The 19,364-nt window shown below is 49.1% G+C and overlaps 1 protein-coding gene across 3 annotated transcripts in view; it reads left to right on the forward strand.

The window, feature by feature from the left end:
• Positions 1-18,930, forward strand: part of GFRA4 (GDNF family receptor alpha 4) — a 76,680-nt gene extending 57,750 nt beyond the window's left edge. For 2 of the 3 annotated variants that reach the window (XM_074587194.1, XM_074587195.1), the window contains exons 2-8: positions 1,027-1,302; positions 4,004-4,084; positions 7,558-7,903; positions 10,983-11,092; positions 12,048-12,182; positions 12,445-12,602; positions 14,642-18,930. In XM_074587194.1, coding sequence (XP_074443295.1) covers positions 1,027-1,302; positions 4,004-4,084; positions 7,558-7,903; positions 10,983-11,092; positions 12,048-12,182; positions 12,445-12,602; positions 14,642-14,788 — 1,253 coding nt within the window. In that variant the 3' untranslated portion in view covers positions 14,789-18,930. Of the gene's footprint in view, positions 1-1,023; positions 1,303-4,003; positions 4,085-7,557; positions 7,904-10,982; positions 11,093-12,047; positions 12,183-12,444; positions 12,603-14,641 lie in introns of all 3 variants that reach the window. The other variant, XM_074587193.1, reaches the window with a different exon arrangement.
• The last annotated feature ends 434 nt before the right edge of the window (positions 18,931-19,364 follow it).

A 19,364-nucleotide genomic window follows, 5' to 3' on the forward strand; every position in this document is an offset into this window, starting at 1 on the left:
GCTCCAGGCCATGGGGGCACAGCCCCACTGAGCCCCACTGACCATGTTTAATTTATTGGTGTACATGTAGCAATAATGTCTTCCTCCAGTGCTATCCTCTGTCCTTTCAGCATGGGGAACGGTAGTTTTACAAGTTAACTGAGGAGAATTTACAGAAGCTTGGAAAAAGCCAAGACAAAATAGTGCGAGTCCTGGGGAGGTGGTGACAGTGAACAAGGGCCAACTCCTGGGACACACGTGGGCTGACTCCATGTCAAAACATGCCACACAGAGCCATTCATAGCTTCAGGGAAGTGTAGGCAGAGTTAAATCATGTGCAAGAAGGAGAGGCTGGGGTCTCCACAACATTGGTCTGCTGTTAATATCAGATGGGAGAAATTAGATAAAGAGCTGGGGGAGCAAAAGCACTTGGGGAGCTTTTTGTGCTCCAAGCGGGGAAGAGCAAGCACCAGGAACTGGTCAAGTCTCTGACACATATAATCCTGCTTCCAGGCTAACCCTACCCAGGGTAACTGTCTGAAATCAGGAAGGACCTGGTCTCTAGGAGAAAGGTGACCTCTCCTTCCAGCTCCTCAGGGGACGCCACATGCATACCACTGCTGCTGGTGGCCCAGCAACGTGGGAGACAGACTTTTGGGTCAAGGTGTTGAATGTCAGGTTGTGTCTTGTCTCCTCAACATCCCTTCAACTTCTTTTCACCCACTCCTGTTCCTCGGCGATGCTGCTGAGCAGTGCTGCAGCACACTTGAGCAGCCCATGTTCCACATCATGGAGGCAATCCATGTGTAGGAATGGCAAGCCTGGGCATTTAAACCCTCCAGTTGACCTGTTGGGTAGAGATCTGCCCGCTTTAAGACTTCGGAAACAGGGTCATTGCTTGTAGAGTGGAAGGTGATGAGAGGGATTTCCATCTCTGCACATGAAGATGGACATCCAGCCTGGTCCAGCTCATGGGAGACAAAATTCATTTCCCAGCTGGGGTTGCTCCATCACCCTAACACCCCTTCTCTGGTTTTCTTGCAGAAGGTATGGCGGAAGCTGTCAGCTCGAGCAGGGACTGCCTTCAAGCAGGCGAGTCCTGCACCAATGACCCCATCTGCAGTGCCAAATTCAGGACCCTCCGGCAATGCATCGCAGGCAATGGAGCCAACAAGCTGGGACCCGATGCCAAGAACCAGTGCCGGAGCACCGTGACGGCCCTGCTCTCCAGCCAGCTGTACGGCTGCAAGTGCAAGCGAGGCATGAAAAAGGAGAAGCACTGCTTGAGTGTTTACTGGAGCATCCACCATACATTGATGGAAGGTCAGTCAGGCAGGGTTCTCATTTCTGAGGATCTTCCTAAAAAGGAATTATTGCTGGGGCTTTCTACAGAGCTCCCCAACACCTTGGTGCAGTAAAGGTCACCCTGTAGTATCCTGTTCCCTCCCAAGACCTACTGACCCCCACAGTAATGACATTTTGGGGGAAGCAATCCTGAAAATCTGAGATATCTATCTATCTCCTTCGTTTTTTTAACCTGGTCTCTTTTTTATGACATTCCCAGTATTCCTTGAAATCTTTTGCTTGGGAAATGCATGGTACGTTTTGCATCTAAGTATGCAGGACGATGAAAACCACAGATTTTACAGAAACACTATACAGAGCATGGAAACTGAGGAAAAAAACAGCACAAACGTAAAAAAAAAATCACACTCTTGGAGGATCTCAAATGCATCGGTGTCTTTGGGTTAGTAAAGATTTGGGGCTAGTGACATCAAGTTGGAATTTAAAGTGTTCCCAGAGCCAGTATTTAGTAAGTTTGGATTTTGACAGTTTTTAAGAGTCATCATAAAAGTACACCTCAGTGGCTATAACTCTTCCTTGTCAGGCTGGTGAGTATTTTATGCACCATGAAAATTAAAACAGAGAATAAAACAGAACCTTCCAGCCATGGCCTGCGAAATAGATTAATAAAACACTGCTGGCTGAGAGCTGAAAGGAAAGGTGCAGGGGTGATAACACAGGCCAAAAGGCCAAGCAAAACTGAGAGGATGGAGACTATAATGCACAGGCTTGCCAGAATGGGAACTAGCTTCATCAAGTTCCCGGAAAGCTTTCAGCTGCCACGGCTTGCAAGGTGCAGAACATGGTGCTATGAACTGACTGGGGAAGAAAGAGACCTCAGCACCCTCCAGGATCCAGTCTTTCCCATAATCACGTGCCAGGTGAATTTGTTTGCATCAAAGTGAAGTCTGGGGAAGAGGTGGCAATCCAGCCTCTCCAATCATTTTATCAGGCTGTGTCGCAACTCCTTCCCCGCTGACTTTTGTGGACAGAGTTCATCTGCGACTTGGCTGTGCAGGACAGTGGTGTCAAGAGGACTTCCAGCTCCAGGAGCACTGCTGGAAGAGCAGTGAGAGGGTGGCAGGGAGTGCTGAGAGCAGGCAGGGGCCAGATGTGGGTCTCCAGGTGCAGAGTAGGAGATGGATGCTGGATGGCCACGTTGGATGGGCTTCTTGCCCAGCAGCTTGGGACCTCCATCTTGGGGATGACTGTGAGAAGGCTTTTATCAGAGACTGCCAAGAATCTGCCCTACTTCTCTGCTGTCGTGTCTTGAACCCCACATTTCTTCAAGCACTGAGTTCACTTGCAATGAAAATTCACTCTCCTAAACCTTTGATTTCCTTGCCTTAATTTCCCCGGGGAAATATATTTCATAATAGTCACATGTTTCAGAGTCCTTACACAGGTTTAATTGACTGAGAGAGGAAGCCAATCCACATGCTCCATGTAGAGCTTTGTCTCTCAGTCGTACATACCCAGGAGGCTGTTAAAAGCTTCCTAGAAGCCCTCTTATAAAATCAATTGTGGAAGTGTGTGCTCAGGGAATTTACAAAGCATACTATTTACTCAGGTTCTTTTGAGTGCGCCTGTGTTTAGCCACCTTCCCATTTGGAGACACAATAACATGATGACAACCCGATAACAATTCTCTGATAAGGTGCTATATCATCAGGACATAAAACTGCTATGCTGGAACATACAAATGGGCCCCTCTCCAGTCAGTAACGATACGAGATATTTCAATGAAGGTGTAAAGCTGCCTTGTAATGCACCTGTGGTAATTCCGCAGGGCTGTGTACCCTGGGAGCCATTTCTTCCTGACCACAGCTGGTGATCAGCATATGCCCGGAGCATGAGGTTTGATAGTCCTTTTATCCCAGCCAGTACATCTGCTGCTGCTGTCCATATCCATCTAAATGTCTAATAAAAAAAAAAAAAAAGATACTGAGCTGTTTGCTTCAATAATATTCTGGAGTATTCATCAGGATGACAAGGCATTACAGACCATTGAGCGGATGAGACGAAGCACCGATTGAATAGAATTAGGTTCCCAGCAAGTTAAAAATGAAAAGGGGAAGTTTCTGTGGGAGCTGTGGGTCATTAGCTCTGTGCTAAGTAAGAAAGGGCTGTTGGCAAGGAGAAGGGGAGAGGTATTAATGAATATGAAGGTGTGTGTGTTGCCACACACAGAGCCCTGTGCACAGCCCTGGCTGCGTCCTAGAAACAAGTAAGGACCATTGACCAAGGGAAGGACATATAGGAAATACCAAGAACAGTGACGGAAACCCCATGTGTAGGGAGCTGGTGGTTTTAACTCTGCCCATGAGCAAGACCCTGTGCTACGGTCTGTTCCTTTCAGTGGCAAACCCTGTAAAGGGGCCCAAGACTTGAGCTATAGAGGGTTGCAACTCAATGGTTCCCTGAGAGGCTGTCCTACTCCAAAGCTGTGATATATTTTTAAAAGCCAGTTTCATCCTATTCCCTTCCTTAAGGATACGGCTCTACATCAGTTCCTGTAAGTTCATAAGTACGTAAGTTCATTGTTTACTTATGACCTTTAAAGCACACGTTCCCTTGGTCCCACCAAGCAAAACTGCACTGTAGCTGTTGAACCTCGTACATCTCAGACATCCCTTAGGAGCCTCAGTTGCCTTCTCACTAACTTCTCTTTTCAATGCAGGCATGAACGTGCTGGAGAGTTCCCCTTATGAGCCGTTCATCAGGGGCTTTGACTACGTCCGGCTGGCATCCATCACTGCAGGTAGGTGGGTGGGAAGACGCTCTTACATTGACTAGTCCAAACAAGGGGGAACTAGCTGTGGGATCAAGCACTATGGACAAGGAAAGCCTACGTGGTCTCTTGAGGTCTCTTCACAAAGCATTGCTGAGATCTTGTAATAATTTTTCCAATGAGCTGCCTACGATTCCTGTGCTAAACTGTTGTTAGAAGAACATGTCCTAGGAAGAAGCACTTGTGATTTTCGTTCTTTGACTTTTTCATGTCCATACTGTGAAGGGCTGGGACTGAGGGACATAGTAGGAAGGTCTCTTCCAATGAGCCATCACAGGTGGGATGAGTATTCATAGCAGGTGTATGATTTGTGCCATGCAGACACCCTGCCAAAGAGAGGCTGCTTGGGTATCATCAGGTATGAGAATGTGCTTCTACATCAGTCACAGGGTCAAACTCTGCAGGAAAAAGGTCAATAACCCAGCCTGCTAGTTGATCCCAGCCACAGCCTCTAACCCTGTGCCCTGAGGGCAACCTCAGGACTCAGACCCATGTTCTGCTCTGCATCATGTAATCTGCTTAATAACGTGAGCAGAGCTGCCCGACACATTTTAACCCCCTTGAGGGCACGAACCCCCGGCTCAGCAGTTAAAAGGTCAGTGCAGTAGCTATTAAGCCATCCATCACCAACATCACAGCTGCCACCACAACCAGTGTTCAGCTCTGCTTATGCACCACAGCTGCAGGCAAAATTTACCAACGGTGATTTTTGTTCCCAAAGTGCCCGTCTGGGAGCAGGTAACGTACTCCTTGTGTGTCTCTGACAGATGTGCCAAAACAGCAATCCTGTTGCAGCTCCTCCCAAGCGTGCACCTGACTCTGGGGTGGCATCCACAGCTGGGGTGCACCCGAGCGAGTAAGGAGCAGCACGTCCCTGCAGCCGATGGATGTCTGCGGTCCCCAAGATAGCGAGGCACTTGTTAGGTGAAAATGTCCGGCAGCAAATTAACCCATCAGCCCTCAACAATCTGAGCAGCCGGGGGAAGGCGGGGGGGGCGCTCCCTGACCTCACATCTTCTTGTTGGCTTCACTTGACTGATTTGAGCGTGGAAAGTGAAGCATGCACAAGGCTGTTTGCCAGGTCATGGCCTTCTTTACTAGAGTTTTTCCTCTTTCACTGGAAGTCCTATAGGGCTCTTCAGAGTACGGCGAAATCCAAGGATTTTTATGCGTGGTTAACACATTTTCAGGTTTGTAAAGCAGATTGAAACTGGTTGGGTAGCAAACGAATGGGGCCGGAGCAGCAAGATTGTGTACGAAGGGCTCAGCATCCATCTAGGGACATTACGTTTCATGGTTTAATCTTTTTTTCCCTATTTATACTCGTCAACACCACCTATAACACATTTTATGAACTGCCACCCCGTGCCTGTCTGGTGCCCAGGATTATTCTGTCAGCATAGCCAAAGGACCCTCTTTCAAATTTAACCGCAAAAAAAATTCCTAATAAATTGCTGAAACACAAGACACCCCCATGACCCTATGCTAAGTCAGAGCAACAGATATTTTAAAGAAAATTTTGCATAAACAGGGTATAGCCGCTATTAAAATGTACAAACAGAATTATATCTCTCCACTCTAATTGTAGCCGTGATTTTAAAAAGCACATCCTCCTTTGTTGCGTGGGAAGAGGAGAAATGCTAGCGTGTTCCCTGTGATTCATTAACTGAATGGGTAATGAAACCCTTCCAAGTAACTGTTTCCTACACGTCCGCTGACAGCTCCCCAGCATAAACCGATGCTCTAAGAATATTCATCTCTGGGCATTTTTAAAGGGAAGCACCTACGTGGTAAAAACACACCAAGCGTCAGTTTCACCCATCATAAAGTAACTGCGAAACTTGAAATTTGACTTCCAGCTCACAGCAAGCAGTGGGGACAACAGGAAGGGAAAAATAAATGCTCAGAGAAGCAGAATCTGATAACGTCAGTGAAAATGAAGGAGGGCAGCCAGTTTTGAAGTGCTCAGAGAGACTGTCAATGTTTTAACACTTGTCAGCAGTGACTGGCTGGTTTTAACTCCCGGCCAAAGATAGGGCTTGGCTCTGCATTGGAAATTTATCATCCTGGGGATTTTTCCTCTGTGAAAAATCCTTCTCTGCTGGGGAGAAAGTCCTTCTGCTGTGCTTCAGGTCATGGGCTTAATTCAGAGAGGTGAGAAACGGCTTCAGATTAATTTTCTTTCTCATGCTTGGAGGACCCTCATCTTATCTCTCTGATCAGACAGAGCCTAATGTCTTGACCAACCAGGGACTCTGTAGCATTTTCCTCCTCTATAAAAACAGTCCAGACCATCCTTGGAGGAGCCCTAAAAGCAGTGTTAGACAAATATCTTTCACTTTTACTATTCCCCTGTTTGCAGAGGAGGTCGTTGGCATATAAACTCATGAGATCCCTATTTGCCTACTGAAGACGGTGTGTTTCTCGTCCGTCGCCACAGTTTTTGCTTTATTTTGCTGACTGTTCCCCCTGCTGCAGGTTTTCCTCCACCTCCCCTGCATCCCCACAGCATAACCTTGATCTCCCACCCGGACTGCTAATCCTGGACTTTTGTTTCCCTCTTGTTTAAGAGGGTGGAGATGCAGAGTGATTTCACTGAAGCCAGTGAAGGCGTGACCTTGCAGAGGGTATGGAGACAGACCCACATGCATTCACATGCAGGCAGCATGAAGGTGCCAGGGCATCAGATTGGATTGTAGCTCTGATCCCCACCCCGTGAAGGCAGTGTCACTGCTTAGAAGCTGGGCATACTGGGCAGGACTGGTCTGGGTGGGGGAAGCCAGAGCACTGCCACTGGGGGCTTTGAGAGCCGGACAGCTCTCACTTAATTGGGCAGGTCTTGGGATGAACACAGCACAGCTGCTGCCAAAGCCTGACTTGACCCTCTGGAGGCCTGAGGAAACTCATTGAAGAGGGTAGAGGGTCTGGGGTGCAAGAGGGTTAGTGCAGACCACCTATGTATTCTGAGACCTGGCATGGCCACTCACAGTGTTTGATGTTGAACAACATTTTTGACAAAGACGGTTCATTAGAAGAGATCCCATCACAGTGTTGGATCCAGTCATGGACACATGACTTCTGTCTTCCCACACTTCAAGTTGATTAATTCATGTTGGTAAAGTGTTATAAGGTGTCCAGAGTAGATCAAAACTTCGTTTATTAAATGTAGGAGCTTGGTGGAGCAGGCTCTGGGCTGTGAGGTTTGTTGTGTGGCCATGGCACCTCCTGGAAAAGGTGAGTAGGGAAAGGGGATTCATCCCTGCTGGGACACAGAGAGCAACTGTGGACTTCATCTAGGCTACTGCCCTCCTAGAGTGGGTGGTGGCCTCACTGAGGTTGCCATGGATGGGAGCAGGATGGGGATGAAGGTCTCAGCATAGGGCGGTGCTGCTGTCGGGGATGTCAGCACAAAATTCCATCACCATTCTCCCACCACCTCGCAGGGTCTGAGAACGAGGTGACCCAGGTGAACCGGTGCCTGGATGCTGCCAAAGCCTGCAACGTGGATGAGATGTGCCAGCGGCTGCGGACGGAGTACGTCTCCTTCTGCATCCGACGCCTGGCCCGAGCCGACACCTGCAACCGCTCCAAGTGCCACAAGGCTCTGCGCAAGTTCTTCGACCGCGTGCCACCTGAGTACACCCACGAGCTGCTCTTCTGCCCCTGCGATGACACAGCCTGTGCTGAACGCCGTCGGCAGACCATTGTTCCTGCCTGCTCCTATGAGTCCAAGGAGAAGCCCAACTGCCTGGCACCTCTGGACTCCTGTAGAGAAAACTACGTCTGCAGGTAACCTTCACACACTGGGGTGGCCAACGTGGACAGCTGTCCCTTTGACAAGCCTGGGGTTGACAGCCTGGTGACCAGACCCAACAGACCCACCTGAAGGATCCTGTCTGGAGGCACCCATCCTACTGACACAGGCCATTGCCTGAGTGGCTCCTTCCCATGACCCATGTCCTTGGCTCGTAGTCTATGCAGAAAGCGTTAACAGGCAGGAGAAGATTTGAGAAGTTTGTGCTGGAGTTTTTTTAGACCTTTTCTATGGGTTTTTGGGTTTGGTCTTAAAGAAATACCTGCTATGGAAACTGTTTCAGGAAGGTGCAAGCTAAGCAGAGATGTGGTGTGGTGTGCTTGCAGTCACTTTCACCAATCTGTCTCTTCACTGTCTATCTCCGCCAGCCCAGAGCATCCCACAGGAGCACACAAGCTGTCCTAACAGTCACAGGCACTTGTAGATACCTTAAAACCATGGCTTTGTCTTCTTTTTTAATTAGAAAAATGAATTATATATATAAAAACTATACCCTTCTGCTGCAAGGCTGGACGTTCCAGTGATTGCAATAGGAGTCTCAGAGTCACAGTTCTCACTCCAGATGCACCAGCCGGTATGTGGCCAGGGAGGTTTGCTCCTCTGTTTCCCTTTAAGCCCCATGCACGCACACATGCACAGACCAATCCCAGTATGCACGCTCACAGGCATACCCCTTAAGAATTTTTCCCTCAGCTGCACTATTTCCACCTCTCTATTTCTCAAAAAGTCTTTGATATTCCAGAAGGTTAATCCACATACAGCTCTCAGGAGTGGAGCCCATCTGGCAGTAAGAGATGTAAGACCATACCAGCAGCCATACTGCACCAAATGTGGTGGTCCCAGCCCAGTGCCCTGTGTGCAGCTGTGGCCATGAGCAGACACCTGGAGAAAAGCACAAGAGCAAGTGTAGGACACATCTCCCAGTATTGTCCCAGTCTCTAATTATTGTGGGCTTTGGGACTTCCTGAGCTGAACTTCCAGCAGACATCCCCTACCAGCACATCATCTTTAAATTACAATTAAAAAATTATGTCCTTTCACAAAGGAAGGTGAGAGCAGCAGCATCATCTTCTTGGATGGATGCACTGGTACTAATATCCTCACCCCTCTGCAGCCCAGAAACATGAATGAAGGAAAGAAACTGAGCTATACATCTGAAGCTGACTCTGAAAGACACAAAGCCCCTAAGCCACACCGTCTCCTGCTCAGATTTCACCCAGCTACCCAGGGAACCCACAACAGCCGGGTACTGCCCTCTTCCTAACAAGACAAGTGGGCCCAGCAGGGAAGAAGAGGTTGAAAGGGGAGAGCGCTGCTTCCCAGGAGGCTGGAAACCGTTTCCTGCAGGCAGCACAGCTGTTAATTATCTGGTTCCTTGGTCTCTGAATATATAATATAAAACGTCCTCTAGAGACACGGTGGAAGCAAGGGATTGACGTGTGACCTGGTCAAAGCTAGCAGTGCAGAAACCACAAAGAGACCCAGGAACAAAACATGGCACTTTAAAGAAATAGAGTAAAATACTCCAGGGCTAACCCTGCCTGCACTGCTTAGTCCTCCTGCAGCTTCCTCACAGCTGTAACTTCTTGAATTTCCCAGCTTGTAGGGGTGGGCTCTACTAACATGAATTATACAAAACCTGCAATCACTACCCCCCTCCCCTAAATAACGCAGCAAAAGTTTGTGCAAGAAATGTTTGTCTGGCCATGGCACAGGACAAAGGGGTTGGTATGGGGCAAACATGGCAGCAAAGAAGAGGAAAAAAGAATACTGGGGAGGAGGAGAGAAACGGGCAGGACAGTGCAAGTCTGAGTGCTGACACTGACCAGGAGCACAAAAAATGTCTGGAAGAGAGAGGCTGTCTCAGTTTTTCTGAGATTGCACAGGCAGAGCAAACATTTGAGGTACTCATTTCACAGTTCAGACACTGCAGACCCTCCCCTCAAGTGTTGACAGTGCTAGTGCTTGCTTGAGTTTCCTAAGCAGCTCAAATGCCATGTGAGATGCCTTCTCACCTGGCCATGGCATGCCTGTTTAAAAGGATGTGAATCTCCAGTAGGTCCTATGTCCTGCTTGAAAGCCCAAAGTGGATGTCTTAGATTATCCTACAATGGCCAAACACCACTAGATGCCTATGTGCCACCAACTGACTCATCCCTAAAGAATTAAGTGGCAAATATCTGGTTGGCAGCATGATTAACAGAGTTTAATCAACCAAGCTAGCAGGGGGGCCACATGCAAAAAGCAATCTGTCTGAATGATGCACCTACTTCCCTGCATGGCCCAGACAACCCCAATGATCCCAGCGTGTGTCTCAAAGCTGCTTTGTGTGAAGTGGTTTGGTTTGGTGCTTTGACCTAGACAATGTGAAAACTGAGGCACAGTGGTCTGTGGTGAGAGCTGTATGTCATACACCTCTCGCTCCACAGGCTCCAAGGAGTCCAACCTTCTGCTGAGAATGGGTGCCTGCAGCAGAGGGTATGGCAGCAGCCCTGATGATGGGTAGAGCATTTCATATCTGAGCCCTTGGGCATTTCCCTTAATCTGAGGATGACCTCAGCTAATTTTAAGGCACAGTCTTTGAAGAGAGAGAAACTGGACCAGAATGATTTTCTCTTTCAGCCAATCAGCCTAAAAATGAAGGCCTAGGTCTCTAAGGGAAGTTATTACTCAAAAGTCAGATAATGGCAATACAGAATGAATTCCCTCACTGCCTGCAACAGTTCTTCCCTCGAAAACCAGCTTCACGCACCAGAAAATGAACATTTCTTCCAAGACTGGACCTTTCTTGCAATCCCAGAAGCCTGTAAGACATGAACTACAGCACCTATTCATGTTTCATCTCAAAGGGATAAAACCCACCTCTGGGTTTGCTGGGGAGGGGGCAGGAGGGTATAAAATGACATGCATTCAAACTGGTTTAGCAACACCTGCAGCAGCAAAGCATTTTACAAATGTCTTCCCTTCTGTAAACACCACCAGCGTGCTGTTATGTCCCTTTTTGCCCCAACTATCTGTGCTAATATGTCCCATTTTGTGCTCTCCCTCCATCAGGTCACGCTATGCGGAGTTCCAGTTTAATTGCCAGCCGTCCCTGCAGGCGGCGAGCGGCTGCCGGAGGGACAGCTATGCTGCCTGTCTGCTGGCGTATACAGGGATCATAGGTAAGAGGCTGCATCCTTCGGCTGGTCTCTCTCCCACTCTCTGTGTGGGAATCATCTCCTCTGGGTGGGAAACATCTCCTCTTACTCTGGCCAACTAAAAGCTATGAGGACAGTAAGGTGGAGAGCTGAGACTGGGATCCCAGGGAGATGCTGGGCCTTGTCTCTGCAGTGATTAGAGAAGGAACCTAAGCTATGATCAAGGGGAAACTTTAGGATAGTTGTAATGGAAGGAGAAAACCCATGCACTATGGGCCGCTGCAAGGTCCCGGCTTCTGTTTCAGGTGGAAATAGATGGGCCATCCCAGGGCATCTGCTCTGTCAGGAGTTCCCTGATGCTATCACCAGTGATGCCACTGGAAATCACTATCCAATGCCATCTTGCTGACTTCAGAGGATGTCAAATTGGGTTTTCAGATGCTGCAGAGACCCAGCTGGCAGCAGTTAGCACAAGTACAGCCAGAGTCCAAAGAGAAGTGCCAATGGCCATTGGACTTGGTCCATCCTGACGGATGGGATAGATTGACAGATTTTTAGGTCAAGATTTCATTCTGGTTTAATCCTTCCTTTGTTGTCTCTGACCATTCTGGAGACTGAGTTTGATTTTTTCAATGACAGCATGGAAAACTTTGTACATACTCACATACAGGTTTTGAATATTAGGGAACCTGAGTTCCCAGGAACTGCTCATTCCTTGGATGGATAGCACATTTTAATTGACTGAAGGCTTTGGTGGTGATGGGGTAAACAAAAGGGTTGTGACTGCCTCCTTTTCTCCTCCCTGGGAGCAAAACAGACCTGTGACACCAGCACTTGAAGGGTTTTCTTGTATTGCCATCACGGAGGGGCTCAGCTGAGGCTGTAAGCAGAGCAACTGAAGAGTGCAGCAAGGAGGGAAATCATTGTCCCTTCTTGAAGTACCAGCCTTGCAGTAACACTTCTCCACCCTTCCTGGCAGGCAGCCCCATCACACCCAACTACATTGACAACTCAACTTCCAGCATAGCTCCCTGGTGCACGTGCAATGCCAGCGGCAACCGGCAGGAAGAGTGTGAGAGCTTTCTGCATCTCTTTACCGACAATATCTGTCTCCGTAAGTATCACACGGCACATTGCTGCTGTGGCAGCATCGCCCGCAAGCTGGTGAGGCTTCTTGTGAATGAGGGTATGAAGATGCCCTGGTCCTCAAGAGTCTGTTGGTGTCCAGTTCCCTGTGCTTTCAACAAAGGAGTGCTGAAGCCCCTCAGGCATGCATTTACATGATGCAGTTGGAGGAGGTTGGAGAAGGGATGCACGTGCTTTGCTTGGAAACCTTGCCCTGACAACTCTTTTATCCATCTCTTTCCCACTCGCAGAAAATGCCATTCTGGCCTTTGGCAATGGGACCTACCTGAATGCGGCTGTGGCCCCATCTATCCCCCCCACCACACAGATGTACAAGCAGGAGCGAAATGCCAACAGAGCTGTGGCGACCCTCAGAGAGAACATCTTCGAGCACCTCCAGCCCACCAAGGTAGGAGAGGGCTGACCTGGCCCTAAGATGCTTGGCAGTGTCTATACCTCCTCCATGCCTTCCAGCCTCACCTCAGCTCCCTCTTTCATCTGTGTAATTTCAGCTACGTGCGGACATCCAACCTCCCCTCCACCTCTGAATCCCTGATTGACCCTCTTCTTCATGCTCTGACATATTCTTCCCCAACATCAAGCATGGGGCTACACACTCCTGTCCCTGACTCTGCCCTCCTTCCTGTTGGTCACCTTCTCTTTTCTTTTGTGGGTGCTACAGAGAGATATGTTTTTTTTAGAAATCCATGGGCTTTTCAGGACTGTAGTAGGGGAGCCAGGACCACTGGTTTGGCACAAGCATTTCAGCTGCCTGAGATGTAGATTCCTCCCTTGTTAGGTGAGGAGCCTGCAGGTCATAGCATTGAGGCTTCACTGACTAATGTTTGCTAAGCACTGGAAAATTTCATCTGAAAGGTTCTAGTCATCAGCGAATTGTCAGTATCAAAGAAACATTAAATTGAAATTATTTTAAAACAAATAACAGATGAATTTACTGATGATGGCAGTAGTAAGCATTAAATATTTTATTTTTAAATAAAAAGAAATGACCTTGATTTGCCACCCACCAGAGTAATTTTCAGATTGAATTATTTTACTATTGAATAATTAACAGTGACCCTGATTTGCTGAATGTTCACGTAACAGAAGCTGTCAGTTAACTAGACTCCAGGGACTGAGCGTGGGCTTTGCACTGGGCTAGCTGATACCTTCAGGGAGCTTCCACAGACAGGTTTTTTTAAGCCTCTTCTGTGTTTCTTTTGCTGGGAAAACACCTGCTTCACCTCCCTCCACTCTGTTTTCACAGAGCAGCGGGTTGGGAGGTGCAGAGATGTGGCCTCAGCTTCCCTCACTGCTTCTCAGGGCGTTGGTGGCCATGCACAGCACAGGCATACTTTCAGCAGGCCATAAACTTCGCACCCAGGAGACTTGGAGGACTTGCCTCTAGACGGTGCTCCCCAGACCTTAGCACGGTCCAAACACACTCAGAGCTTTATTCCTGGAAGTGATGGAGAAGCTGTGAACCTCCCTCATCAGTGACAGTCCGGCCCAGATAGCCAACTGATGCTACCACCAGCAAGTGGGAAGCTGGAAAAACTACTGTAGTCAAGGATGGTCCTACGACATCCTGAACACCCATGTGACAGCAGCACATCCCACTGCTGAGGCGTGAGTGCTGCTGGAGAATGGTCCCTGCTGACACTGCAAGAGGAACTGGGGAGCTGGGCCTTGGCTTTGGACTCAACTCTAAACCCAGACCCTGTTCACGTCCCTGGACCTGAGGAGGAAAGCTATGATGGACTGATTAGTACACCTGCTTCCCATCTCCTTAGCAGTACAGAGCCTTAGCTCTAAATTATCTCAGTTGTCAACTAATGCAAATACAAGTCTCTAGTAAAGCAAATTTTCAGCCACAGTTGTCAATACACTGTAAAAGGAGAAGGCTGCAGTTTCTCTGCAGGGGGCCGGCACCCAGGGCAGGAGTCAGTCATGCAAACACGTGCACTGTATTTTGGAGTAACCCACCTGGCTCCCAGCTGCTCCTTGGTGAAATGTCTGCCAGCCCCATGGAGACGTTTTCAATACCCAAGGGACATCTCCACCTAGAGAGGCCACTGGGTCAAGCTGCTGGCTAGCAGTGGCTCCATGGGCTACATGGATCTCCATTGACTGGAGTGGGCATCCAGGCACCCACCTCACACAAAGGCACCTCCAGCTACTGTCCAAACCTGCAGGCTACGTGCCCAGTTCTGTGCCCATGAGGTGACCCTGCTAAATGCTGTGGTGCTACCACCACCTTCACCACCAGTTCCAACAGAGCTGAGCTGACCTCCAGACTAGAGCTGGGGTGTTGAGACCAGCCCTAGATCCCTCTGCACATGCACACACATAGGAAGGCTGCATGATCACTAAGCCCTAAAGCCTCAGAAGGACCAAGGTGGGGAACAACCACATCACTTACCTTGTGCTGCCTCCTTTCTCTTGCAGGTGGCTGGAGAGGAGAGGCTCCTGCGGGGCTCCACTCGTCTGTCATCAGGGACCTCCAGCCCAGCAGCTCCCTTCTGCTGGGCAGCCTCTCCACTGCAGATGTGGCTTCTCTCCGCTCTTGCTGTGCTGAGCCTCTTCGTAATGTGAAGCAGGGCGGGCACACGCCAGGCAGAGACTCTCTTTGTGTTGGTTTCTTTACAAAACAACCAGACAAGTAACTTTTTCAGTGGGAGGGGAGGGAGGAGGGAAGGGATGGGAAGGAGAAGAGAGTGTGTGGGCATCCCTTTCTTCTCCTCATCCATCTGCCAATTTATTTGATTTTATACAATCAGCATCATCGATAACCAGCTCATTCTTGGTCCTGGCCACCTTTCCACCCCACAGCTTTGTCGTTGTCTCTCCAGCTCTCTGCAGATGGGGTTGAAGCCATGGACAATTCCCTTGGAAAAGTTGAAGGAGAGAGTTAAGCCAAGAAATGAGACCCGCAAAGAAAATCCTTTTGCCTGTCCCAGCCAAGAGGGGAAAGACTTTTGATGGCTGAGCTGTCAGGAAGTTTCCTGAAGCCCTGACGCACTATGGGGGGCTCTTGACAGGACATGTCAAGATGTGGAGTTCAGACTGTCTCCAGGGTTGCTCAGGACCCAAAGGCAAACTACCTGGTTCACAGGGATGAAACCAGACCCCCAGTGAGAAGGTGATTGGTTTTGTTTACTGGAGAGGATCCTGAAGCACCTCTGGGGTGGACCAAGTAACCATGCTATGAACTGGCTCACAGGCATTAACCACCTGCTTGAAACCATGGCCAGCATGCATTGCCAAGCCGTCACCTACCCCCTGGGTCCTCCTTTTTATAGAAACGTGTTATGTATCGATCGATGGTGTTCAGGAAGAAACACGTGTGTTGAGTTTTGTTTACGGCTGGCTTTCTTCGTGCCCCAACCCTAGCATCTATATTCACTGGTCCTGTAAAGTGTTTGGGGTAGGTATTTTTTTGTCATGTCCAAACAACCAGAGGCCAATGTTGTCCCACTCCAAGCTAACCTTTCTCCATGCAGGATGAACATGTGAGCCCATGGGCAGGATGCAAGCCCGACGCAACTCATTCTCATGTGCTACCTGTGCTTCCATCAGTCTCTCAGAGAGTCAGAGGGTTTCATTAGTTATGCAAGGAAGAGATAGGATAGAAAAGGTTTGATAGATACCACCCTGTGGACATAAATATCCAGCCAATTTTTGGAAAGGGCAAGTCATGAATTGTGTCATAGGTAGGGAATGGATTACTAAGGTTCCCCTCCTTGAAGAGCTGGTGGAGGCAATTGCTTGTGTCCAGGTTAGCACATGAAGGACATTGCCTCCTGCCAAGTGCTAATTACTCAGCTGAGAGGTGGTTTAAGCAAAGGCTGGTGAAGTGACCCACTCTACTGCAGGCAGAACCCAGCTGGAGGGTGAGGACAAACGTCTCTCTGGTTTCTCGGGGCACAGGGAGGCAGAGGCATGACCTTGGGTTACCTGAGCATTCAGGGGTCTTCCCTCAAGGAGGTGAGCTGAGGACTCCCAGTGCCATCTTGAGGGGCTGAACCCCTCGTTAGATCAAGCCAAGAAAGAAGATGGTAAGGAAGGGTGAGAAAGTTTCCCAGGATAAATGCTTACCCAGGTTGACTGCCACAGAAGGCACAGGAATAGCTCCAGATTCTCCCTGAGTATTTAGGCCTGGGCTTTGCAGCAGCCCATTTATTCCTTGATTTGTGCTCCTTCGAGGAACATCGCTAGCTCCTTAGCATTTGGATGCATAGAAAGGCTTAGCAGCAGCTGATGCAGCAAAGTCTATTGCTTTTTATTCACATTCCCTATAGAACACCTTCCGTTGCTTTTTTGCTTCAGATTTTGCTGAGAAAGTGCAGCAGCTTTCTTGGGTTTTGGCCCAATATAAAACCACTCTTGTTTTCAAATGAACACCTGTGGATGTGTAAGACACGCACAGAAATCCTCCTGGCTGCATCCTATCCAAAGTTCTGCTCTTGGAGGTCCTCGGGGCTGTAGCACCTGATTGTCCTAATCCAGGGCTGTGCAAAGGAACATGCCAAGATTTAAGTCTTGTGTGCAGGGGGCCAGGTCACGCTCTGAACTGAAACTTGTATGTGAAATCTTCACTGCCAAGAGGCTCACCCAGATCAGAAAAGCAGGCAGAGAGGCAGCGCTACAGGCAGGGAAGCCCCTCACCTCTCTTCAAAGTGCCATAGCCATGCACTGAGTCGCTGTGAACATCTCCGTGTTATCCAGGACAACGGCGTCCTCTGAGAGACGGTGGAGCCATCTGTGCACCAAGTGACACAACTACTAGCTGTAACTCTGCAAAACTTGTGTCCTCTAATGCACAGGTAGGAAGGGATTAAACCCTGATGCTCAGCCCTTCAAAGGCAAGGAACTACCTCAACATCATGAGGTCATGCTGTGAATTGCCTTCTACTGCTTTCCTTTCAAGTCCTGTAGTCATGCCCTGCTCTTCTACACATCTGGCCCCAGCAAGCCAGGTCTCCACCAGCTTTTAATCTTCTTGCACGGGCTGAACCTCTGCGTAGGACGGGCGTGCAAGTGGCAGCTGCTTTCCAGGAGTACTCGCTCCTGCAGTCTTTCACGGCTCCACTCCTGTGTCTGTTGTAACTCACTGGCATTGAAACGGCACTTTGCTGTTTCCTTCTCTAATTGACAGCCAGCAGAGATAGATATTTTCTAGGTGGCCAGGATGACTGGCAACCCCGCTTCAGCTCTCCCTTAGGACTAGTATGCTCTGAAAAATTGACCTGAAAAATTGAGTTCATTGCCGTCTCCCACAGCAGGCCCCCTTTCCACTTTCTAGCATAGTTATCTTAAATGTTTTTTAACAACTTCAATGACAGACTTCATCATCTCTGGATTTATATCTTGCTTTAAAGACTCCTTAGGGTGTTAAGTACCATCACAGGCCAAAGAGATCCTTGATTCCCATTGTAGTCTCTTCTCAAGTCCTCAGTTTTGGGAGGATGGCAAACCAACAGCTAAACTGCCCCAAGGCTGTGGAAGGTGACAGCCAACTACCATGGATCATAACACAGAGGCATTGCACGAGAAGGCCAAAAAACATGGCGACGGTCTGCTGGGATCCCTGCAAAAATTGCACAATGAGTTAGTGTAAATGGGTGTCTGCTAGTGTTTGCGTGCGTTTCCTCCTCGTGCCCTGCGGGGGGGCCTCAAAAGCATCTGCGGAGTTGAGGTTGCAGGTCTGAAAATGCACTCGCCGTCCTCAGCCTTTGTCCTGTGCTGGCAGTTTGGATTCAGCATCCTTCAAGCACGGTCCCAGGCCAGGTCCTGCTCCGCCAGGGGTTCCCCGCCACCTGGGGACGCTTCGAAATGAAGTGAGTAAGGCACAGAGAAATGAGTCTCCTGCCCAGCGGGGAAGAGCTGAGGGGTGCGTTGGACGGGCAGTCATATTGTGCAGAATTTAGAAAAATAATGATCAAAAAACCTGCATGACTTTTTCCTCATCATTTCACCCTTTTTGTCAATATTTAATGTCAACTCTCCCTCCAAGCCCGCTCACAACTTAAACTTTGCAAAAGAGGATGGCTTTTGAGCAGTCCTTTTGGGGGCAGGAAGCCCAATTACATTCCCCCCCCGCCCCCGTCCAAACACACGCATGCACAGGCAATTTTTTTTCCCTTGTGAAAAGTCAGTAATTTTTTTTTTTTATGACATTTCATCTCGGTTGAACTCTGCAAAGTGAACCATGGATCTTCATTTTTAAGCCTCTTGACTAACCACCAAAGTCATAGCAGCTGCTTGTAAAAGTAAAGGACTGAGCGAGCCAAGAGAGAGAAAGGGAGACAATTTTTTAGGTATTCCGTACCTGAGGACTTTCATAAGCATAAAGAAGAGTCAAGGGAGGAAAAAAAAAAAAAAAAAGGGAAAAAAGAACAGCCAAGCTTTCTGCAGCCACTGAACTCGATTTTTTTGGCTGCTCAGCACCATTCCCAGTGGTTTGGCAGTCCTGAAAGCCCGTGAAATATTGTGTATGTACAAATCCCACATCGTTGTCAAAGCAAGAGCACGAGCAGGGAGGGAGACACCGCGGCGGGGAGCCGGTGCTGGAGCCATGGTGATGCTACAGGCTGGGTGCGTGTGTGCGCACGTGCACGTAGGGGAGGATGGCTGATGCCTGCCTGTGCTACTGGGGTATAACCTGTACTTATCTCTTCTGTACATGTCAATATTCAAACATATCCATGAATAAAGCACACATGCATTTTCCTGACCCCCTTGCTCCTGTCTGCGATGCTGCGCTGGCCGTGCCCGCATGTCCCGTCTGGTGCATCTGCTGAGCTTGCTGGTCCCATGCCGTAAGAGCAGCTGGAAAATAAATGGAGGGATGTTTGAGGGAGTTTGGCAGAGCGGTGGGGTTCAGATGCCCCATGCTTGGCTGGAAACCCAGCTCTGATCTGCTGCCTACCAGCAAGGAGGGGCAGCAGGCGAAAAACCCACTCTACTGAGATGGAGAGACATCCGTGCCACCCGGGAAGGGGACACGGACCCACGGGAGTCCTGGGGCTGCTTGTGCTGCCCACGGCGGGTGAGGCATGCAAAGCTGTGGGAACAATTTGGGGAAGATTTAGCTCAAAGCTGGTGCCAGTGCAGGAGGAGGGAGGCATTGGGAGATGTAGCAGGGATAGGAATAATTGCACCTGCGATC

The sequence above is a fragment of the Larus michahellis genome, chromosome 5 (genome assembly GCF_964199755.1).
Source record: "Larus michahellis chromosome 5, bLarMic1.1, whole genome shotgun sequence".
Taxonomy (NCBI): domain Eukaryota; kingdom Metazoa; phylum Chordata; class Aves; order Charadriiformes; family Laridae; genus Larus; species Larus michahellis.